Raw genomic sequence first — 22,795 nt, 5'->3', positions numbered from 1 at the left:
TATAATTGTATTTTATGCACTTTTGAAAATAAAATATTGTTTAAACTAACATATACGCCATTTGGTCTGTGGTGGATATGGGATTTACATAGATTGTCAGATAGAAATAAGGAGGTGTAGTATGATTACCAATGAGACAACTATCCACCAGAGTTTAAATGAAGTGAGATTGTCAGATAGAAATAAGGAGATGTGGTATGACTGCCAACGAAACAACTATCCACCAGAGTTCAAATGAAGTGAGATTGTCAGATAGAAATAAGGAGATGTGGTATGACTGCCAACGAAACAACTATCCACCAGAGTTCAAATGAAGTGAGATTGTCAGATAGAAATAAGGAGATGTGGTATGACTGCCAACGAAACAACTATCCACCAGAGTTCAAATGAAGTGAGATTGTCAGATAGAAATAAGGAGATGTGGTATGACTGCCAACGAAACAACTATCCACCAGAGTTCAAATGAAGTGAGATTGACAGATAGAAATAAGGAGATGTGGTATGACTGCCAACGAAACAACTATCCACCAGAGTTCAAATGAAGTGAGATTGACAGATAGAAATAAGGAGATGTGGTATGACTGCCAACGAAACAACTATCCACCAGAGTTCAAATGAAGTGAGATTGACAGATAGAAATAAGGAGATGTGGTATGACTGCCAACGAAACAACTATCCACCAGAGTTCAAATGAAGTGAGATTGTCAGATAGAAATAAGGAGATGTGGTATGACTGCCAACGAAACAACTATCCACCAGAGTTCAAATGAAGTGAGATTGACAGATAGAAATAAGGAGATGTGGTATGACTGCCAACGAAACAATTATCCACCAGAGTTCAAATGAAGTGGATGTAAGGCGGCTTAAGATGAAGGTAAACTTGTCTTGATAGTATCACATTCGTGTCAGCGTTATCAGAAAATTGAAATTTTCTACACCCCTTTTCTCCGACATAAAACGAAAGAATCTGGACTTTATCAAAACCATGCCCTCCCAACCTTAAGGCGAACATGAGACTACCGATGCGATTTAGAAGTTACTTATATAGATTGTCAAAGAAATCATAAGGAGATGTGGTTTGAATACCAATGAGACAACTATCCACCAAAGTTAAAAAAAAAGTGGATGTAAGTAAATATTGGCAATCGTATGGCCTTCAACAATCAGGAAAAACACATACCATCGGTTATAAAAGGTCCCGACATGCGAAATGCGAAAGAATTCAAACGAGAAAACTAACGGCCTAATTTATAACAACACAACTTACGAATATGACAGACATGAACCAACGACAACTATTGAACTTCAGGCCCCTGACTTGGGTCAGACACGTAAAGAATGTGGCGGGGTTAAACATGTTAGTAAGCGCTCAACCCTTCCCCAAGTTTGTCAACTAGCCCGTTAGAAATCTGGCTACAAAGTATGGTTTATTCATATTCATATCACATCAACATGTTCTCGTCCTAATATGCATGTAATATTAACCACTGGACATTAAACAGAAATCTATTATCAATTTGTTGTGTGAATAGGTTCCTATTTTAAGCACGTTTATCACATTCGACCGAAAGGTGTGAAGGATCCTATTGCATGGGGGAAGCTCAAACAAAAAGTTGGTATACCTTCCACTCATACATAAAGGATCAACAGAGGAGTCTTTACACAGACTTATTCACAAGGGAAATTCATGACACGTTTCGTAAGAATCCATTATTTTGATTGGTGCCAAACGACGAGGATATTATTTCATGATTGAAATCCACTATCATTGAAGATAACTAGGTGGTAGTTTGAACTCAATGATATAGGGCATAATTAATGGTCCGAGTACACAGTTAATTCGTAGTGCATTTCTTTTAGACAATAAATGAAAATAAAAAAAATCCCACCTGCGCTTTCTCAATAATATTTTTACAGTGTGTTGAACTACTTTTGGGACAAATTATATCAAAATTATAGAAAACTTCATCGGCTCTAACTCAAAATATGGACAATTTCATGTTAAGGGGGTCTTGGAATCTTTGGACAGCTTCCAAAGTGCTAATTTGTAACCTTTTTCAGATGGACAAATTTCATCCCCCTACTTGCTATTTGAGGCATAAAACATGAAGAAATACATTTGGAAGAGGTATAAAAATAATGGCAAGTAACACACTGTCCACACTAGGGACTATATTTGTCGACAACGAAAATCAAGGGACGATAACTGTGTTCCCGGACCTAATTAATGAAAGAACTGTAGTTTTGAAATGACGTCTCAACAACAGTTTAAATAATAAGCAGAATGGATACATGTAAGCGTTCGATCGTTGAAAAGATAGCACTAAACCTCCGGGTTTGTGGTAACTTTTTTACGAACCAACGCTTAACCATTGTATAGATCTATTTTATAGATTACAACTTGTATTATTGATTTCCACCCACGAAAAGAATATTTGAAAGGGCTCTTCTATAAGAAAGATAAAATACTATTTAGTTGTGTTTTAAACTTGTGTGTAAAACAAAATAAATACATAAGGAGATATATTTCACCAGGAAGTGGTTAATGTGTATACAAGGCAAAAATATTTTTTTCGTGAAAGTTTGAAGATAATAGATTGTAAGATTTATTTCAAACATTTAACTGGTAGGGATATTATTATTATTACACTTGTCATGAAATCATTGTGCCTTCAATATTATTTTTCGATATCAATATAGATTTGTTAATTTTTTCAACATTGTTTTTCATGTATTTACTTTTGGCATTGTTACACTGCTAAATTGTATTTTCTCGAATGTTCATGACATTGCTACACGTGAACTGTACCCGGGACTCAACGCAAATTAATAACGTGTAAAAAAAAGTACGCTTCTCTGTATTCGTAAAAAAAAAATGCATTACACCGTCATTCAGGAATTGCAACATGTTTGCAATCGACATTATTCATTATTATCAAAAGCTTAAGGGTACAAGTCATGTATTACTTAGCGTTACTCGTATATGTGAACAAAAATGAAATGAAGTTGGTGCATCCGAAGTACTAAAGTTTGAAAGTCAAGGATGTACAAAAGGGTGTGCGTCAAGGGATGACATGAAAACAAACAACTTATGATGTAAGCAATACGATAGTCTCTTTCTTTTTTTTTGCAAACAAAATAGATTTATTAAAACTCTGACAGCATATCTTGCTGAAAAATGTAATTTATCAATGAGACTTTGCACAGTGCAGCCAAATAGTCAACATTGATCTCCTTCAAACGCTTAATTTCTGTTATGGTCCAAATTGTTTTTTCACTAAATCTTTTGTTGATAACAAAGCTTTTTTGCTGTAGTCGGGAGTTTCTGCAAGAGTACTAAATGTAAGCTGTACACCTGAATTACAAGACTTTGGTAAATCTTCATTTATCCCTTTCTTGACAGTTGTCACAATCTGTTTTTCATTTATCCCTTTCCTGACAGTTGTCACAATCTGATTTTCATTTATCCCTTTCTTGACAGTTGTCACAATCTGTTTTTCATTTATCCTTTTCTTGATAGTTGTCACAATCTGTTTTTCATTTATCCCTTTCTTGACAGTTGTCACAATCTGTTTTTCATTTATCCCTTTCATGACAGTTGTCACAATCTGTTTTTCATTTATCCCTTTCTTGACAGTTGTCACAATCTGTTTTTCATTTATCCCTTTCTTGACAGTTGTCACAATCTGTTTTTCATTTATCCCTTTCTTGACAGTTGTCACAATCTGTTTTTCATTTATCCCTTTCTTGACAGTTGTCACAATCTGTTTTTCATTATCCCTTTCTTGACAGTTGTCACAATCTGTTTTTCATTTATCCCTTTCTTGACAGTTGTCACAATCTATTTGCTGTATTCATTTGTCGCAGATACAACATTATTTCTAACTTTTTCTGCATCCTTACTGGCCTGTTGAGAATTTGTATACTCCCTGGTCCACTGTAACATAGACAGCAGTCCCACCAATTACAAGCTTTGTTACTCCTCTTCATAATTACATAGAGTGCGGTTATGTCAATGAGTTCATGACGAAAGTGAACAAACTTAATTAAAGTAAATCCAAAATGTTCGAATGAATGGAAAGTTAACAAAAACCATGTGCTTTCCTGACGTTTTCATTCACTTAATACGATAGTGTCACTGGCAATCCCATCACTGTTATAAAATTATTTAATGAGTTTTTCACATCTCCTTATTTGATTTTATATACAGTTGTTACTAGTATTTAGCTTTTTAATGATTAATTCATAAAAAACAATATATATAAAGTTAAAAGAAGATAATATTTGTGAACTAGCAATAAAAGCGTCATCATGAGGAAGCAATAATAAAACATAAATAATTTTTGTCAAAGGGACCTGAATTCCAAACAAGCAGCTTAATCAACTGAGGCATTGCATTCGATAAAATAATTGACGTCTTTAATTGGATGTTTCAAGAAAGAATGAATATTTGGTTATGTTTCTAAAGCACACCAAAACGTTGTAATTGATTTATACTGCCCTGAACAAATGTATATCCACATGTTGGCGATAGTAAAAGTATTTTCATTGTGGTGTACATTTTCGGAGGAGTCGGGTGTTAGTTTTTGATATGGGTAATCTGCTGCTCTGTGCAGTAATATTGGCTATTCTTGTTATCTGTTTTTCTGTACTAAACTAGAACTCACTCCGTTGATTCCGAGACGGAACAATTGCAAGGCATAAGGTATCCATTTAATATTTAAAGTAATGTAGATATTGGAAAATCACTATAATTAGATATAAGAAGATGTGGTATGAGTGCCAATGAGACAACTCTCCATCCAAGTCACAATTTGTAAAAGTAAACCATTATAGGTCAAAGTACGGCCTTCAACACTGAGCCTTGGCTCTCACCGAACAGCAAGCTATAAAGGGCCACAAAAATGACTAGTGTAAAACCATTCAAACATAACTTTAACTTTGTATCTAATTGTGACAATGTACGATGCATACAAAGACTTTCGATAAACATGCAACGTAGTGATTCTGCAGTCAAAACAAAAATATATTTACGTCGAAAGGAGTAGGGGCAATAAGGCCCTTATTTGGCCCAAATATTACTGCAAATTTAAAAGTTATCATACATATTCTTATATTTGTCCAAACTAGACTTAGGTACAAGATATTCAGAAAATAAAAATAAATTTCACATTGAACGAGTTACCATGGCCACAAACTATGACAAAATTTTAAGTAAAGTTTAGATTGGAAAAGTATGTGCGCACCCAAGAAACAACTTTATATTTAGTGATATTACGTCAATAGTTATAACAAAGCTTCTCTTAAATTATTTTGTTGTTTCTTGGCTGCGCACGATGCTTCCACAATGGAAAAAACGACAGAAAACTGCATAAATTCTGCATTTTTCATTGTTTTTGTGAAAACGATACAGATTATGACGTAATTGTGACGTCATCAGATGAAAATCTTTATATTTTTCATTTATATTTCATGACTCTATATTTCCAAACATTATGTGCCAATTTGAAATAATTGTCAAACATTTTATTTTCTTGGGCCAAAACCGGGCCTTAATGCCCCTACTCCTTTCAAAATAGAACGCGAAAAGAAAGGATCTTGTGTATTAATTTCAATTCACTACTGATACTCATGATTTTACTTTTTTTGAAAGGGTATTTTATTAAGAAGCCAAAATGGAACACTTGATTAAATATATCATTTTTATCGCAAGACTTATATGAAGATGATGAGCATACGGCAATCACATTAACAAATTATCGCGAAGAAGTTGGAATAAAATTCTGTGAATTTGGTAAATATTCTTTTATACATGTGTATGTCATATTTGTATAGTATAAAAATGCTGATCAGTTTTCCCTTTTAAAGTTTCTATTTATCTATTATAGTTTTCAAGATAATAGGGAATAGAAATTCAAAAAATGGTAAATATTACCATTAAAGGGCAATAACTCCAATAACGAGGATTTCGGCTATTCGTCTTATTTGTAGATCTGGTCTTGCAGATAATTTTTGCTATTCACAGTTTCCAACTATCTCATCAAGTTTTTAAGATAACAAGCAATAATGCAAAAAGAAGGTGAAAATCGTCATTAAAGGGCAATGATTTAAATAAGAAGTCGACTAACGATTTTGGTCATTTAATGTATTTGTAAAATTCGTCGTATAAGGGCAATAACTCCTATAAGAAGTCGTCTGACAGTTTTGGGTCGCCATGTTTTCTTTTTCTATAGCGGTTTTTGAGATAATAGACAAATATTGCATTTTACCCTTATGTTCTATTTTTAGCCATGTCTGCAATATTTGTCGGTAAGCGGAGTTATCGGACATATTTTTAACTAGATACCCCACTGATGTGGCCAATATCAGTTAAATTTGGCCCAGTAGTTTAGAGGAGATGATCTTTGTAAAAGTTAACGGATGACTGACGACGGACGCCAAGTGATAGCTAAAGCTCACACTGGCCCTTCGGGGTAGGTGAGTTTTAAAAACCAACACTGTTAAGGGACACTTATTATATATATTGGGAGGAGGAATATTTTGGAAATGAATTTGATGGCCTGGTAATATAAGAGTTAAAAAAAACTTTGCGCAATATAGGATGAAAATGAATAAATTGCCAACCCAATGCAGGAAAATAAATGTATACCAAAGTAAAAATAAATTAATAAGCTAGACTCGAAAAAGGTGGAACTGAATATTCCGTCGGAAATAAAACTCCTCCTACCCTTCCTCCTTCCAAGAATATCAAATGGTCGTCCAATAATTGCTATACCAAATCATGATAAAATATGGACGATCTTCAAAGATAGACTAAATTTCTTAAATCTTACATGATCAAAAACCGTCACTATCAGCAAATAAACACTCGTTTATATATTCGATTAATTGAAGATATGTATGCTCGCCAAAGAACCACTACTGGGCTGGTGGATGTTTAATTTCCGATGGTATCATAAGCCCATTAGTCAGCATTTAGTGTTGACATGGAAAATCTTATGGTCATTTTCTATAAATATAGCCTGGTATATTTCATGATTTTTTTTTTTGTTTTTTTTTTTTTATGAAATGTTTAAACAAACTGATCATTCTGATATTTTTCGACTTATACTTTTACTAGTAACAGTTATTTTTTGTTTTGTTTTTTGTCTTACTTTAGTTTATATTTACAATGTTTCCATTTATCCAGGTTGAGATGCTACCAATCGTTTACCTGCTATTGTGCACTGAAACAGTTTTTGGTAGTGTCCCAGTGTCCGAATTCTTTTCTTTTGGACAAAGTGTAAATGATGCAATGCTTTATCCAAACGATGACGGGTCATCACCGGTTCAGAACATATCAGTGGTATTTGAATTCTTCTCCGAACAACGCAAGCAGCTGTTTGTAAGTCATACAACTAAGATGTGGTATGATTGCCAAACTATCCATTTGAGACCAAATAACGAGAGTTTTATTACATATAGGTCACTGTACGGCCTTCAACAATGAGAAAAAATCATACCGTATAGAAAGACCCCGTCATGTCCAAATTAGAACTTATTCAAAAGAGAAAACCAATGGCCTGATTTATGTTAAAGACCATAATCGGAAAAAAAGAATGACAGACAACAAAGCAACGACAACCACTGAATTAAGGCCTTAATGTAATAGTAAAATGATTATAATAGTAGGCTTCACATAAACGATTTTCTCATTAGTTGAAAAAATCGATTTTTGGAGCATGATTGATATACATATCCAAGAGTTACAAACTTTAAGTCTTTCAACAATACATCGATATTTTCTTATATATATATATACAAATTTTTGCACCTCGTGTTTGTGGTATACCATCTTTTCCACAAGTTTAATGTTTTCTGTTTGGTATTAAATTAATATTAAGATCCATTTTGTTAGATCTGGTGATCAATTTATTTGGCAATCGCCAATGGCAGTCAGCAGGGTTTAAGAACATCAGTTGTTCGACCTGTTAGTCAAATGCGTTTTGTTAAAATAGACTTTTTCACTTTTTTTAGTCGTTTGGAAATTGTTGTTTGTGCTGTATTTAGACCCCTCTACCACGAAATTTGTTTTATATGCACACGTATAAAAATTGCGGTTTTTTTCCAATGCAATCATAGGTTTGAACGTTGTTTTCAATTTAGACTTTTATATATTTTTTCGTTTGGGCTTGTATTATATTTTCCTTCGGGTTTATATGATCCGTTCATCCTATTTCGACTCTTTAAAATTCAAGAGTCTTTCCTAAATTGAGGTAAATTATATGGCCTTCCAAACACCGTTTCGATCCCTAACATCACTGAAGAGACATTAATTGTCGAAATCCGGATATGGTGTACAAATTTTTGCACCTCGTGTTTGTGGTATACCATCTTTTCCACAAGTTTATTGTTTTCTGTTTGGTATTAAATTAATATTAAGATCCATTTTGTTAGATCTGGTGATCAATTTATTTGGCAATCGCCAATGGCAGTCAGCAGGGTTTAAGAATATCAGTTGTTCGACCTGTTAGTCAAATGCGTTTTGTTAAAATAGACTTTTTCACTTGTTTTAGTCGTTTGGAAATTGTTGTTTGTGCTGAATTTAGACCCCTCTACCACGAAATTTGTTTTACATGCACACGTATAAAAATTGCGGTTTTTATCCAATGCAATCATAGGTTTGAACGTTGTTTTCAATTTAGACTTTTATATATATATATATATATATATATATTGCAAACATCACATGATTTTCCATTTAAAAAAACTTCAAACAGACATATCTTATTATAAAGTTGTCTAAGATTTTAAAGACTCATTATGACTTCTTATGACATGTCTACAAACATGTGCAGCAATTTTCAGAGCTTTTCGATTTTCAAATTTTACCATTTACAAATTCCACTAAAAAAATGAAATTTACTGTTTGGATCACAAATTGAAACCATAATCAACCTACAGCAAAGGTTATCAAAATTTAATTATAAATGCAGATTAACTATTTTCCTTTGCATGTGGTCCAGTGTGATCACATTTGGATGAACAACTGCGAATCATTTTAATACTTTGGGAACTAATCGCTAGTTTCTGAACTGACAAACGCCATGCGAGACCAAACTGTTCATGTTAAAGTCATAAGAAACGAGTTTCTTGAAATTAAAATGTTTAGGAAATGTTGTCGTTCAAGTATATAAAACATACTCTTTTTGTAAATATTATGTATCATATGGCTTTGAATGAATGTGTGACAGATGCACAGAAAGCACGTTCTTGTAATTGTTAGACAAATGACATGTGGTTCACGGAAACCAGTGACTGAATGCTCTGGTGTTCCTCTGTTATTAGTATGTATGTGATTATATGAGTTTTAGATATAAACAGTTTTTTTTCGTTGCAGAATACATTGCAGATTTACAGTTTACTTATTGCAGTTACATTTTGCAGCACAATATTTGTGCAAGGTTTGGGCATCTTAAACTGATATATCATATTTCTACCTATTTTTAAACGTTGATTTTATTTTTAGGTGAATACAAACGGATTGATATCGTTTTTTACATCTGTTAGAGCATTTACCTCAGAACAGTTTCCTAAAATTGGCAATCGAATAGTACTTGCTCCTTTCTGGGCTGATATAGATACTAGTGGGTGTGGTTCAACCTGCGGTATATGGTATAGAGAATCAACAGAATTAGTCGACCTAAACAAGGCAACCTCAGAGATCCGGTACTTTTTTCCTGTAATGAAGCATTTTAGCGCAAGCTGGACGTATATTGTTACTTGGTATAATGTGCCTTTCTTCGGAGCCTCAACTTTGGGCATGAACAAGGTTAGTTTCCCATTACGTATTTAGTTAAAGGGCGACCATTGATATTTTGGGGCTGGGCGGGGACAAGAAGATTGTTAAAAAAATTTGAGCACAAAAAATTAAAATAAATATTCGAGCAGCCTGTACCCCAAAAATCGTTGTTCGCAATGATTGAATATAAATGTTCGTGCCCCCTTCCCCAATTCCCCCTCTCAGAATATCAACTGATATTCCCTGAATCTTAAACATTATTACCGTATGATCTCCAAGGAAAGATACAATCATGGAAAAGCAAAGATTTATTTACAGATGTCATAAGCTTGGGGTCGAGTGGTTTCTTGTTATCAACTACCACCTTTCCACTGTCTCTTAAATCAGCAATAACTTTTATTGATGACACGTTTTCGATATGACACTTTTGTGCTTAGTTTGACCGGCAGATTTAAATAATGTATTGTGCTATTTTTAATGATGAGGTACCAACAAAATATAGAACAGAACATAAAAAGCATTTGATTCAAACTTTGATTACTGATAACTATTTACATTCATAAAAACCAGATTTGAAGGCTGCATTATTCTTTAACAGTTATTATGCATTTTATTGCACAATATTGAAAAATTCCTCGCGGTTATTTATGATAAATAAATACGCAATCTGTCTGCCTTGGACCTTAAATCCAATGTGCCGTTTAAGATGAGTACCAAAGTCTTTGCACGCATAATAACTCTTTTAATAACTATCGAGGGATTATTTGGTGATCTCTTTCAAATCATAATTGAAATAAATATGTTTTCGTCGCTGTATAGGAATCACAATTTTCTACTTAGGTACAGAAATAAAATCACCAAGACCTAGATTTATTGCAGGGGAACACATTTTTCCCTTTCAATAAAATTGAGAATGGAAATGGGGAATATGTCAAAAAGACAACAACCCGACCAAAGAACAGACAACAGCCGAAGGCCACCAATAGGTCTTCAACGCATTTTCTCGCACCCGGAGGTGATCCTCAGCTGGCCCCTAAATAAAATTGTGTACTAGTTCAGTGAAAATGGACGTCACACTAAACTCCCAAAACATATAAATGAACTGAAATTTATAAAAACATACAAGACTAACAAAGGCCAGAGGTTCCTGACTTGGGACAGGCGCAAAAATGCTGCGGGGTTAAACATGTTTAGTGAGATCTCAACCCCCCCCCCCCCCCCCCTATACCTCTAGCCAATGTAGAATAAAGAAACACATAGCAATACGCACAGTAAAACTCAGTTTAAAAGAAGTCCGAGTCCGATGTCAGAATAGGTAACAAAAGAATCTAAGCAAAATGACAATGATACACAAATTAACAAAGGACTACTAGCAGTTACTGACATGCCAGCTCCAGACCTCAATTAAACTGATTGAAAGATTATGTCTTCATCATATGAATATCAAGTACAATCCCTCTCGTTAGGGGTTCAGTATCATACCATCATAAAATATATGAGAAGAACATAACCCGTATCATGCCAACAACTGGTTTTAGAATAAATGTGTTTATTTCCGATGCAAAGAACCTATGAGTGAATCAATATTAATACCAAAATATGCAATCCTTAATGACCTGACAACAGTATCGTAACTTTATCCTTTCCGAATAAGTCTGTTTAAAGGTTTGGTTAGCTTTTGAGGTGAATGCCGACATTTTTGTGCTTTGTAAATCTATTACCATAAAATATTGGATGTGAAATACCTGAACTTTTATCATAAATTTTGGTATTATGCTTCCCGTTAAAGATATAGATATCAAGATCCAGGAAAGGACAGTGTTCATTGTCAGTATTAGCTTTATTTAAAGTCAGTTCGGCAGGATAAATCTCTTTAGTGTACAATACTGAAGTCGTCATTATCAAGAGCCAATACATCATCTAAATATCTAAAAGTGTTATTACATTTTTGAATCAGATGTTGTTTCGATGGGTCTTTGCTGATTTTAGTCGTAAATTATAACTCATAACAATACAGAAACAGGTCCGCAATAAGTGGTGCACAGTTAGTTCCCATGGGAATTCCGATAACCTGACGATATACGGAATCTCCATAGCGAACAAAAATGTTATCTAGTAAAAATTCAAGGGCAGTTATAGTATCAAAGCATGTCCAAATTTCCTGCTCACTTTTGAAGAAACTTGATATACATACTTTGTTCATTGTTAATTTTGTTTTCTCCATTAATATGAATGAAATATTTGCCACTAAACGTTCAGAAAGCAAGATATAGATTTGGAACTTTTGAATCGTCTGTTACTTTTTTTTTTCTCCAGAGAAATATTTTTCAAGCTGTTTTGATTACAGACAGCAAAAACGCATTTGTAATTTACAACTACAATAAGATAGAATGGACCACAGGGACGGCTAGTCAAGGTAATGCTGATATCGGACTTGGTGGAATACCTGCTCAGGTATAGATAGTGTTATCTGATAAAAAGGTTTAGATTATTAGACGAGTTGATATCCTGTAGCCACGAACAAAAACACTATATTGTACAAAACGCAATTATATGACGTCAGTAGTATAATAAACATTTAACAATCGGTCTGTTTTGCTAAATAGAAAAAAAAAAACAATTTAAAGAAATGATTCGAAAGACTATTTGTTTTATAAGGTATGACTGTCAATGAAACAACAATCCATCGGAGACAAAATGACGTGAAAGTAATCATATATTAAACTAGAGTGAAATAACCAGCCTAATCCTACAATTTGATTCTTGACAGGGGATATGAGCCTCTATACCCTGTCAACAAAACCGAAGATCAGAATGGTTATTAATGTTGAAATCAGGACACTCCAGTTTAATATAATTGTTGTTCCGTGTTCACAGGGGATATGGGCTCATATTCGCTCTCAGTGCCCTATATATATGTAGTCACTTCGCCTAACGGCTCAGGAGATAATAAACACTGACAGGGAATATTGGCCCATATCCCCTGTATAGATCTCGAATAACATATAATATAGGTCAGTGTACGACCTTCGACAATGAGCAAAGCCCATACCGTTTTGTATACTTTTATATTGTTAATGTTAACATTAAAAACTGGGGGTTAAGCCAACCTGTTTTATTAATTTCGTCCAAGTTAAATCACTTTCCATTGTTAATATTTGTGACAACATGAAATAAAAGTCTTTATAAATTTGTTCTGTATATATCCATGTTTCATACATTTTTGCAATGAAAATATTACGTTTAGCGAATTCTGAGATATCACTGCAAAATACGCCAGAGAAAATAACCATCATGAAAAGGAAAACTTACAACTGGAAAAGAAAAGTCGTCCCGTTTTCATAAAAAAATTTGTATGAAAATTAGGAAGGTTTAAAAAGACAGTTCACAATTTAGTTCAAATGGATAAATTTCATTTGTTTTTTTTTTTTTTTTTTTTTTTTAAATATGAATTTTTTTATACAGATATAGAAAATTCTACAGGTATTATAGAAAAAATGAATATAAAAATGTTTCTGTGTGTTTGTATAAATAACGTAATAATAGAAACTCATAATACAAATGTAGTAAAGACCAAATATGTGACAATAAAGTACAGCTAATCCTTATCTGAATATAAATTATTTAGCGGTAACAAAAAAGCCAAAAACCAAAAGCTTTTTTCAATTGTTTGCATAACATATCAGTGTGAATATTATCCAAGAATTTAATGCATTTATCACACAAATGTTTTTCCTCATCGACATACCAAATACTTCCCGATAGACGTGCTTCCAAAATTAACATATTTACAGTTTTATTTGGTACAAAGCTAAATGAAAATAACACTTTAATTTGTCCAGTCTTCCGATGCGTTTTTCTAGATTTACAGTTTGTCGAATTTAATTTCTTGCTATATACATGTATTTCGTTTTCAAAAAAATAATATGAAAGCATTTCTGGTTAAATTTTGGGGAATATGGTACAAGTAGAATCAAGTAATCATATCATTATTTGTTTATTTGGTTATATTTTTTTATTCTGTAGCGTTGTCATTTTCTGTTGATATAAACATAAATATTAAATTTTTTTCCAAAAATCTACTATACATTTCAACCAAATTAAATTGTAAAAATTGTAATATATGTTCACATCAAAAGAAAACAAAAAATTGTAATATATGTTCACATCAAAAGAAAACAAAAAATTGTAATATATGTTCACACCAAAAGAAAACAAAAAATTGTAATATATGTTCACATCAAAAGAAAACAAAAAATTGTAATATATGTTCACATCAAAAGAAAACAAAAAATTGTAATATATGTTCACATCAAAAGAAAACAAAAAATTGTAATATATGTTCACACCAAAAGAAAACAAAAAACATCTGCAATTATGAACAATTTTAAAACAAATATAATTCAGACGATTCTATGTCTTTCGTTACATTGTTTGTTAATATTCCAACGATAAATGCCTTCAAGATAATTTTTATAGCAAATCTGTTATTTTATGATATAGATAGCAAAACAAATTTAAGTGACGAATACTTTTTTGCATTACACTGTATCTCATCAAGAACGCTAATTACATTATTACATTTGAAAGTCAGAAATGCATAAAAACGTAAAAACGTCAGGAGCTAAATGACCAAAGGCAAAGGGATATTATACAATTATAGCCTCTGTATAAGGTCGATACGAGGATATATTGACCTAAGTGAAGCATATGGAATGAGGACGAAGTCCGAAGTCGATATGCTTTTCTAGGTCGATATAACATCGTATTGACCTCAACCAAAGACTACAATTGTTATATTATTAATCAACAACTGTTGCATGAACAATGTAAAATTGTTGATTTTACTAAAATGTATTTTAGTAACATGCTGTATGCCCTGTGCAATATACTGTTTTTGACCTACGAAAAGCTAAACACAACAGTATATGCGTGCAAACTGAATAAATACAAATGTACATATGGTCAAGTTTTAACGAATCATAAATCCTTGAAAATTTTTGATTAATAATATAAAAAGATTAACCAAATTCATCTAAGGTCAACTTTGTCCTAAGGAGTTGGAATCTTAGTTTCCTTATTTTTTAACGGTGAATTTTGGAGCATTATCTTATAAATCATGACCGTACCATCAATGGTATCGAGCTTAGTTTGTAATTATCTCTGGCAAAGTTGATCGTAGACGGTTTTCTCTGTATTCACTGGTAATAAATTACAAAAACGTTTTGCAGATACAAAAGGAATGTTGTCTCTTAAGCTTGCAGAACATCATATTGCAGGTTAAAACTGGTACAATTTGTTATTCTGCTCTGGACAATATTTACAATTATAGCCTTTGTATGAGGTCAATACGAGTATATATCGACCTGAAAGAAGTATATGGACTGAGGACGAGGTCCGAGGTCGATATACTTCTGCAGGTTGATATATTATCCTCGTATCGACCTCTAACAAATGCTGCAACTGTTTTATTATTATAGTCAATCAGCCAGAAGTAGTGCTCCAGTTTATTTGATTGGTTGCTTCGATTGTGTTAGATATTCTAAAAATAACCGTGCAGTATCACTTTTCTAAAAATAATATATCACTTTTTATCACTTTTCTATCTGCTGTATTCAGTCTACCTTTGAAAATATAGTCGAACATGTGACTATTTCTAAACGAAACCAATTAGTTAGAATATACACATTAATGATATTAAGGAAAATTGTCCAGAGCAGGATAACTGACACAATCGAAGCAACCAATTAAATGAAGTTGTGCAATACTTCTGGCTTATTGGCAATAATAAAATAACAACTGAAGCATTTGTATGAGGTCGATACGAGGATATATCGACATAAAGAAGTATATCAATATACTTCTTTCAGGTTGGTATATCCTCGTATCGACCTCATACAAAGGCTATAATTGTATATATGATATTAGTGCAATAACCCTATATATGTTGTTTTTATTTTATTGTATATTCTATTCTTCCAGTTACATTTGTTTTTCATTCACCATGGAATTTGCTTCCACTTCTATTCTTCTTAAAGAATTTGCAATAAATAAAAGGAGATGTTGAATATACGACAACGAAACAGCAACCAGACGACACAAACCATTATTAGAGAAAAATACATATATATCATAATAATATACATTTTAATATAGAAGTGAATAAAGATACGTACGGAAGTGAAAGTTGTCAATTGGTAGTATATTCTACACAATTCTAATGAATAGATAACGTATATTACCATTACGTACGTCAGATATCAAGAATTCTCTATTATGGAATTTTGCGACGATTTGTGCAAGCAGATATACATGTATACAAGAGCGATAACAATACTATGATTATCTTATAGATGATAATGGCAAGCATCGGAAGTATGATTGACGCAAAGTTGAATCATCTGCACGACATACATTGAATTATGTGATAAATGTATTAGTTCCTTTGGTGAATAAAGATATAACATGGTACTTTCTATTGTAGGACATGCTTTTCTTTACGGAAACATCCAATGTGAAATAGTTTGATGAACACATATTTTGAAAATATATTTTATTTATTTTTGCATGTGCATTTAATTAATTTTCTTTAAAGGTTGGTTTCAATATGGGTGACGAAATTCACTACTATTCCGTCGAAGGTTCACGAAAATCCGAAATTATCAATTTACCTAATCTATCAAACGTGAAATATCCAGGAAAATTTGTCTTCAGAGTAGATTTGAGAGATATAGAACCTGCTCCAACACCTGGTAGGTATTATATAACATAGAAAGCATTTGTAATGGGAGACATTCGATGTGTCTACCAAAACAAAATCCCGTAATGGGTGTTAAAGGACGGCCATTTGATATTCTGGGGAGTGGACAGTCAGGAGGATTTTTCCGGATTGATAATTTATTATTATCCGTCGCCACGCATGTTTATTTTTACCGCGGCTTAGTCGCGCAAAAAAATATTTTCACTTTTGTACACATTTGGTTCCTTCATTATTCTTGCAGGATATTCATTTCCATTCTGTCTTGTGCCAAGTTAATAATTTTAAGTTTTTACCAGGCCAATTAATTCATTTTCAAAATCCTCCTTCCAAAAATCAAAGTGTCGTCCCCTAAGTAACTAGTTAATAATTCACTTATACAAAGGAAGAACATATATTGAAGTGTGTCGGACTTCTGTGTTTATCAGTTCAAAAGAATAGCAAGTTTACTTAATGCTAGTTAGTAAATTAGAGCGTACAATTCGTTCATATATTCGTCATCGAACACAGAAGAAAAAGTTATCTAAGAGACGTATTTTTTACAAAATAGATGCATGTTATTTCTCATATTTATCCTCTTGTTTCTTTTAGATACTGATCAATGCTTCATAAAGGCTGCAGACATTGTATTCGTTGTAGATTTATCTCTCAGTATAGACATGCATGATTTGAAAAATTTAATATCTGATGTTATATCAAAGCTGCCGATTAATGCTATGGAATGTCAGATTGCAATGAAATCTTTTTCAACATCAGCAAAGACAGACTTCCGTTTCAAAGACCATAAAACGAAAACTGAAATCATCGCTCATATTGCCAAAATGAACACAGCTAAAGGTGTTTCAAATCTAAAGGATGCATTGAGTTCTACCATGTAAGTTTGAAAAGAATGACTATGCGTTATTTAACGTTATATATATACACAATGCAAGTAAATGCATTACACAACGGTTTAAATACATATTTTTTATAGATTGATTTCCTCTTTTTGATAGTGAAATTTCAGTATGAGTGTTTCTGATGAAAGCTAACTTAATGTATAAAGTGTTCTTCTAAGTTATGCGAACAATTTAGATTGGTCTATATTCTTTGGTGTTAAATAAAGCCCATTTTGATTGCACATTATATAAATAGTATTATTCTTTATAAAAAAACAAATTATCACAGTGATGCAAGTTCCCAGTGGTACTCTCCTTGACAAACAACATGTTTCCTTCCTATTGAACTCTCCTTTACAAACAAAATGTTTTCTTCCTATTGAACTCTTTGGTATTTTTCGCCTGTCTTATAGATATGAAACAAAATGCAAATTATCGAAATTAATTTTCTCTAAGTCACTAAGGGGCTTTTTAGAGCTAAATGTACGGAATTAATTTTGCTCGTTGTAGAAGGCCGAAAGATGACTTGTAAGTGTGCATTTGTATGTCGTATCGTCTTTATTGATAGTTGTCTTATTGGTAACAATACCATATCTCTTTACATTTTACATACTTTATTCCATTTATCATCAAAAGAGGATTTCGAATATTTTCAATTTACCCCACCACATATGTGTGCGCCTGTCTTATCAGGAACGTCGTCAGATGTTGCGTTTAGTTTAAACATGGTGTTTTGTGCTAGATGGATTTCGATATTTTTTGCAGATCTTTGATTATCTCCACTTAAATTTATAACTTTTCTAAAGTTAAACCGGATTACAGTTTGACATATATTCAAATATTTGTATTTTCAAGAGATTATTTGACATGAAATACTTTTAAATTAGTATTTTCTTATTGACAGGCGAATGTTCTCTTATAACGACGGTTCCAGATTGTATGCAACACGTTTCGTAGTCATATTCACTGATGGTTTGATGGTTGCAAGTAGCGAACTTAAAACGCAAGCAGATCATTTACTGGGCTTTTCAAATATGAAAGTTGCTACTGTTGGTATTGGTTCTTCTGTAAAACATGATCATCTTGAACGGATTTCTACAGACATAAACTCAATTCTTCGACCATCAGCAAATAGTATTTGGAAATATCTACAATCGTCCTTAGCTGTTCCTGGATGTCTTGGTTAGTTTCATTAATTGTCATGTTCCTCTAATGTTACTATTGGTTAGTTAACATAAAGATGCTTAAAATCTATATATTGTATTTGCGTGTGTTTATCATTGTCTTTGTCATTCTGTTTACACATTCAATTATAGTGCCTAACAAGATTTTGTGAGGTAGACGAAATTGTCCTTAAAACGATCGTATTGAATTTTGATGTCCCAGCAGATCGGACATATTTTGACTTTATTTACTGAATACTTTTTTGTTTACTTGGGATAAATTGTAAATATAACATTATAATGAGACTGAAAAATGTTTTTTGTCGTTAAGATAAACAATTATTTGACCTGGCGTAGCCGTACGTAAAATGTATTTCGGAATTTCTCTTCAAAAAATGGAAGAAAACGTCTTAATTGTAAACTTTCTCTTTTTTCCGGAATAGGCTATTAAAAAATAATTGATCTACTCTATATGTGGAAAATTTTGTGAAAATATAAGAAGTGGCAATTCTTACCTTTCATACCTTTAGTTTCATTGATAAAAAATAATATGGACTCGTCCAGTGACCAGTTTCAAGGTCATTTAAGTTAATGTAAACATCCATGCATGTCCTGATTTAATTAATATACGTGTATGAAAAAAAAATAAAAAGTTTGAAGGTAAACTAATAATAACTTAATCCAATCAAATTGCGTAAGATTCCATAACAATGACCGGTCCACATCATGATAAGTAATAGGGGTAAGCTGGATAGGGAGAAAATGACAGATATGTTAAGTTAATTTTTTGTAATAACGAATAAAAATGTGTCAACCAAAAGTTTGCTACAATTTCAAAAACATGTCGTTCTGTATAGGTATAGTTTTCGGATCTTTCATTTGCGTATTAAGGCAATAGAAAGTTTGGGCTTCAAAAATCTGCATAATTATTGATTTTGAGGCGAAAATACGCCCTTTTAAAACATTTAATGTTTCATAAATAAGACATGGATACAAAGTAAAATCATTTTTTAAAACACTGCAAAAAATTTATTCTGGTTGGTATAGTGGTATTGTCATAAAGTGCCATTGAAATGAACCGTGGTATAGCAAACATCGAATTCCCTCACAAAATGTTATCGCACACTATAGTATTAACATTAAATGGTTTGTTTACTTTATACACAATGACGTCAAACAGAAAAAAATTTATTGCACCATATGTGCATTTCGTAAAAAAGGGTGACCAATCTTCTTTGTATTTGTTTCACTAAGAGAATTGTTGAACTCCTCCAATAATTGGATATTGAAGGGTCTAAATAATAGGCATAAATGTGTTTTCATAAGTCAACATAAACAAAAGAATCCATAAAATCAAAATGTTATTTATTTAACAGTCTTGTTGAAGGCCACATGGATTTGTTTCAATCACAATATAAAACTCAAAAAGTTTATGAAACATTCAAATGAAATTCAATATTAAAGAGTCTAGCTATATTTTGTAATTTATCTATGTATAGTTTTTTTTAACCTTTTCTGTGTATTAATAGAATTATCGATCTTGTTCAAGAGGAAAAAAGCAAGACTTCAAAGTAAGCTAATTTTGAAGTCAAATACAATTAGCTGGTGATTATTGGTCTTTCATAAAAATATTTACCTTATATATATGAAAACACTTTTGGATAGTCCTTTATCAAAGAGTCCTTATTCATCAAATCTATTCAACTCAAGACAGCTTTACCTACAGTGTAGTGCGAGGCGATGAATGTACCAAACAACAAATCAGTGAAGCATCAGGACTTGGAAAATATACGTATTGACTTTAAAGAATTTTTAGGAGACAACTCTTTGTTCTTTGTGCATTTTATACATTCAATTTAATCAAATCAGATTGCCAAATATGGTGCATTTATTTATTATACATCGCTATTATACAACAAAATAAATTCACACATATACATTCTACTGTTGAATTCTAAGATATTGTTTTGCGGACTGTTTGTTGGTCATTTTCCTTTTTTGTGGTTATTTAAGTTTTCATTTGCTATAATATCGGTATTCCGAGAAACTACGAAATTCACCTATCAACCAGTCATGTTATATTTGTTTACTCTGTTTAGTTACATTTGGTTTTATTAGTGGTCAAGGGTCAAACATATGGTACGAAATTTGTATAAAAATAAATACTTTATATCTACTTTGTAGCCTGTGAAGTAGATTTTGGAGGTGAAATACGCATCCTGCTTGAGAATTCAGGATCCATAACAAAAGAACTCTTCCAAGAAGGAAGACAGTTTATATATACCTTCATCGAAGAGCTCACATCTTTCAATTTAACGAATGTAGATGTATCAGTGGATATATTCAATGAAGAAGTTATAGAGGCAATTCAGTTAAAAAATATTTCTGGAATGGAACGTAAACTTGGTGGACTTTCCATTATCGAATATTCTAGACATAATGTCAATCAATCACTGCTGCTACAACACATCATAGATATTGGGATGACTACATCGTCAAACAGTTTTATTATATTTATATCAAATGGCGTCTTCCTTGATTCCCATCTCATAGAAAAACTAAAACACTCAGTTGTAAATGAGACATCGATCATAGTATCTGTAGGTCTTAGCGTAGATACTGACTGGGATAATTTAGAAGATCTGGCATCATATGGCTATTTTGTGTTCTCAAGTGAAGATGCAACTCTTCTGGCACGTCATTTGAAGAAAGAAATGAAAACAACGACATGCACATAAATTTCATTTGACAAATTGATTAAACTGATTCTATCATTACAATCCAAGCGAGCACGAGGCTAACCATAGTAAAATACGGACTTTTTCATATTTAAATAATGATAAGCATCTTGTTTACACAACCACTCCTGAAACATTCGGTAGAATATGTTGTTATTAGTATTATTATGTTCCTCCTATTTTTATAAATTAGTTTTTGATTCAATGATTTAGTATAATTTGTTGCAAATTATTGGGTTTGTCGAACATTTCAAATTTGAAAATAATTTCAATATGTTCAATGTATTTTAGAGGATTTGGCATATAACATTCGTAGAACCTCCCATATGTACTGTTCATGGAAACTAAATGAAACGTATTTTGAATGCAGTTGCCGAAATAAGACGGAATCGATTAATTTTTTTCTAACAATTCAGTATTTTTAAGCGTGAAGACATTAGTTGATTCAAATATTTGATATGCTATGATAATTGTGTTTGCTCTCATGTAACTGTTTTACTGAACAACATAATATAAGGAGTTAAATTTGCATCTATTTCTCGAGACTGATTTAATTTGGAATAAAGAAAATAAAAAGAGATATTAGGTATACGTACATATTTTAGTATGCATCGATACTTTTATTTTGGCATTGCACAAGTCATGTCTTCTTTGACTGTCATTGACGTTAAAATACTAAATCCCTGGGATGTGTTTTAGTTGATTTTAGTCTCTGATGCATAATTTTTTATTATTAATTGTTTGTGGCTCTTAACTTGCTTTCAATAATTGGGAGTACTCTCAAATCGTACTTTCGTGTTAATTTGACCTGTTGATACAATTTATAATGCATTTTTGTTAATTTATGTTTACTTAATTAGTGTTATATCTCGTCTCACAATTTTTAATATATACCACATTTGAGCAATGTTTGGTATGACGATAAATTTTCACTTCTGTTCTCATACTATGAACAACAAAATTATTTATTTTGTGAAAGATTTTTCCGTACTCCATGTATACCTTACAACAAACTAATTTTTATTTACCTGTGTACGTTATTTTATTTGGCAGCATTTTGTCCAAGGTTATTGTTGTCTTTCTGATATTGCTTTACATCTTCCCCCTTTTTTATAAATTTTGTTTTTATATTGTGTCATAGATCAATTTTATTTGTTCAGTGTATGTTTACTTGTTTTTGTAAATATGTCTTTTGATTGAGTTAAGCCATTCCAATTGATATTTTATAGTGCATCTTTTTATGTTGTGATGTTACACTATTGTTTCAGGTTAGGTGAAGGTTGGCGCCTGTTCATACGTTTAAACCCGCTGCTATTTGTTTGCATCTGTCCTAAGTCAGGAACCTGTTGTTCAGTGGTTGACGTTTGTTGATGTGGTTCATAAGTGTTTGTCGTTTCTCGTTTTTATATTGATTAGACCGCTGGTTTTCCTGTTTGAATGGTTTTACACTAGTCATTTGTGGGGCCTTTTATCGCTTG

At 32.3% G+C, this 22,795-nt stretch overlaps 1 protein-coding gene across 1 annotated transcript; it reads left to right on the top strand.

Annotated features, from left to right (window-relative positions):
• The first annotated feature begins 9,504 nt into the window (after positions 1 to 9,504).
• Positions 9,505 to 22,151, top strand: LOC127720179 (uncharacterized). Its single transcript, XM_052226649.1, has 6 exons — positions 9,505 to 9,811; positions 12,098 to 12,235; positions 16,377 to 16,533; positions 17,130 to 17,412; positions 18,321 to 18,598; positions 20,764 to 22,151. Exons 1-6 carry the CDS (start codon positions 9,725 to 9,727, stop codon positions 21,315 to 21,317), a joined length of 1,497 nt encoding a protein of 498 aa, XP_052082609.1. The 5' UTR covers positions 9,505 to 9,724; the 3' UTR covers positions 21,318 to 22,151.
• The last annotated feature ends 644 nt before the right edge of the window (positions 22,152 to 22,795 follow it).

The sequence above is a fragment of the Mytilus californianus genome, unplaced genomic scaffold (genome assembly GCF_021869535.1).
Source record: "Mytilus californianus isolate M0D057914Y unplaced genomic scaffold, xbMytCali1.0.p SCAF_11, whole genome shotgun sequence".
In the NCBI taxonomy this organism is placed as follows: Eukaryota; Metazoa; Mollusca; class Bivalvia; order Mytilida; family Mytilidae; genus Mytilus; species Mytilus californianus.
This window is presented reverse-complemented; position numbering and strand designations above follow the sequence as displayed.

What these genes read in the sequence shown, in the direction of transcription:
- LOC127720179 (XM_052226649.1), top strand. Translation starts at nt 9,725, where the DNA reads ATGAAGCATTTTAGCGCAAGCTGGACGTATATTGTTACTTGGTATAAT. An exon ending in GATGCATTGAGTTCTACCAT is followed by an intron (nt 17,413 to 18,320) that starts GTAAGTTTGAAA and finishes TCTTATTGACAG; the next exon opens with GCGAATGTTCTCTTATAACG. An exon ending in AGCTGTTCCTGGATGTCTTG is followed by an intron (nt 18,599 to 20,763) that starts GTTAGTTTCATT and finishes TCTACTTTGTAG; the next exon opens with CCTGTGAAGTAGATTTTGGA.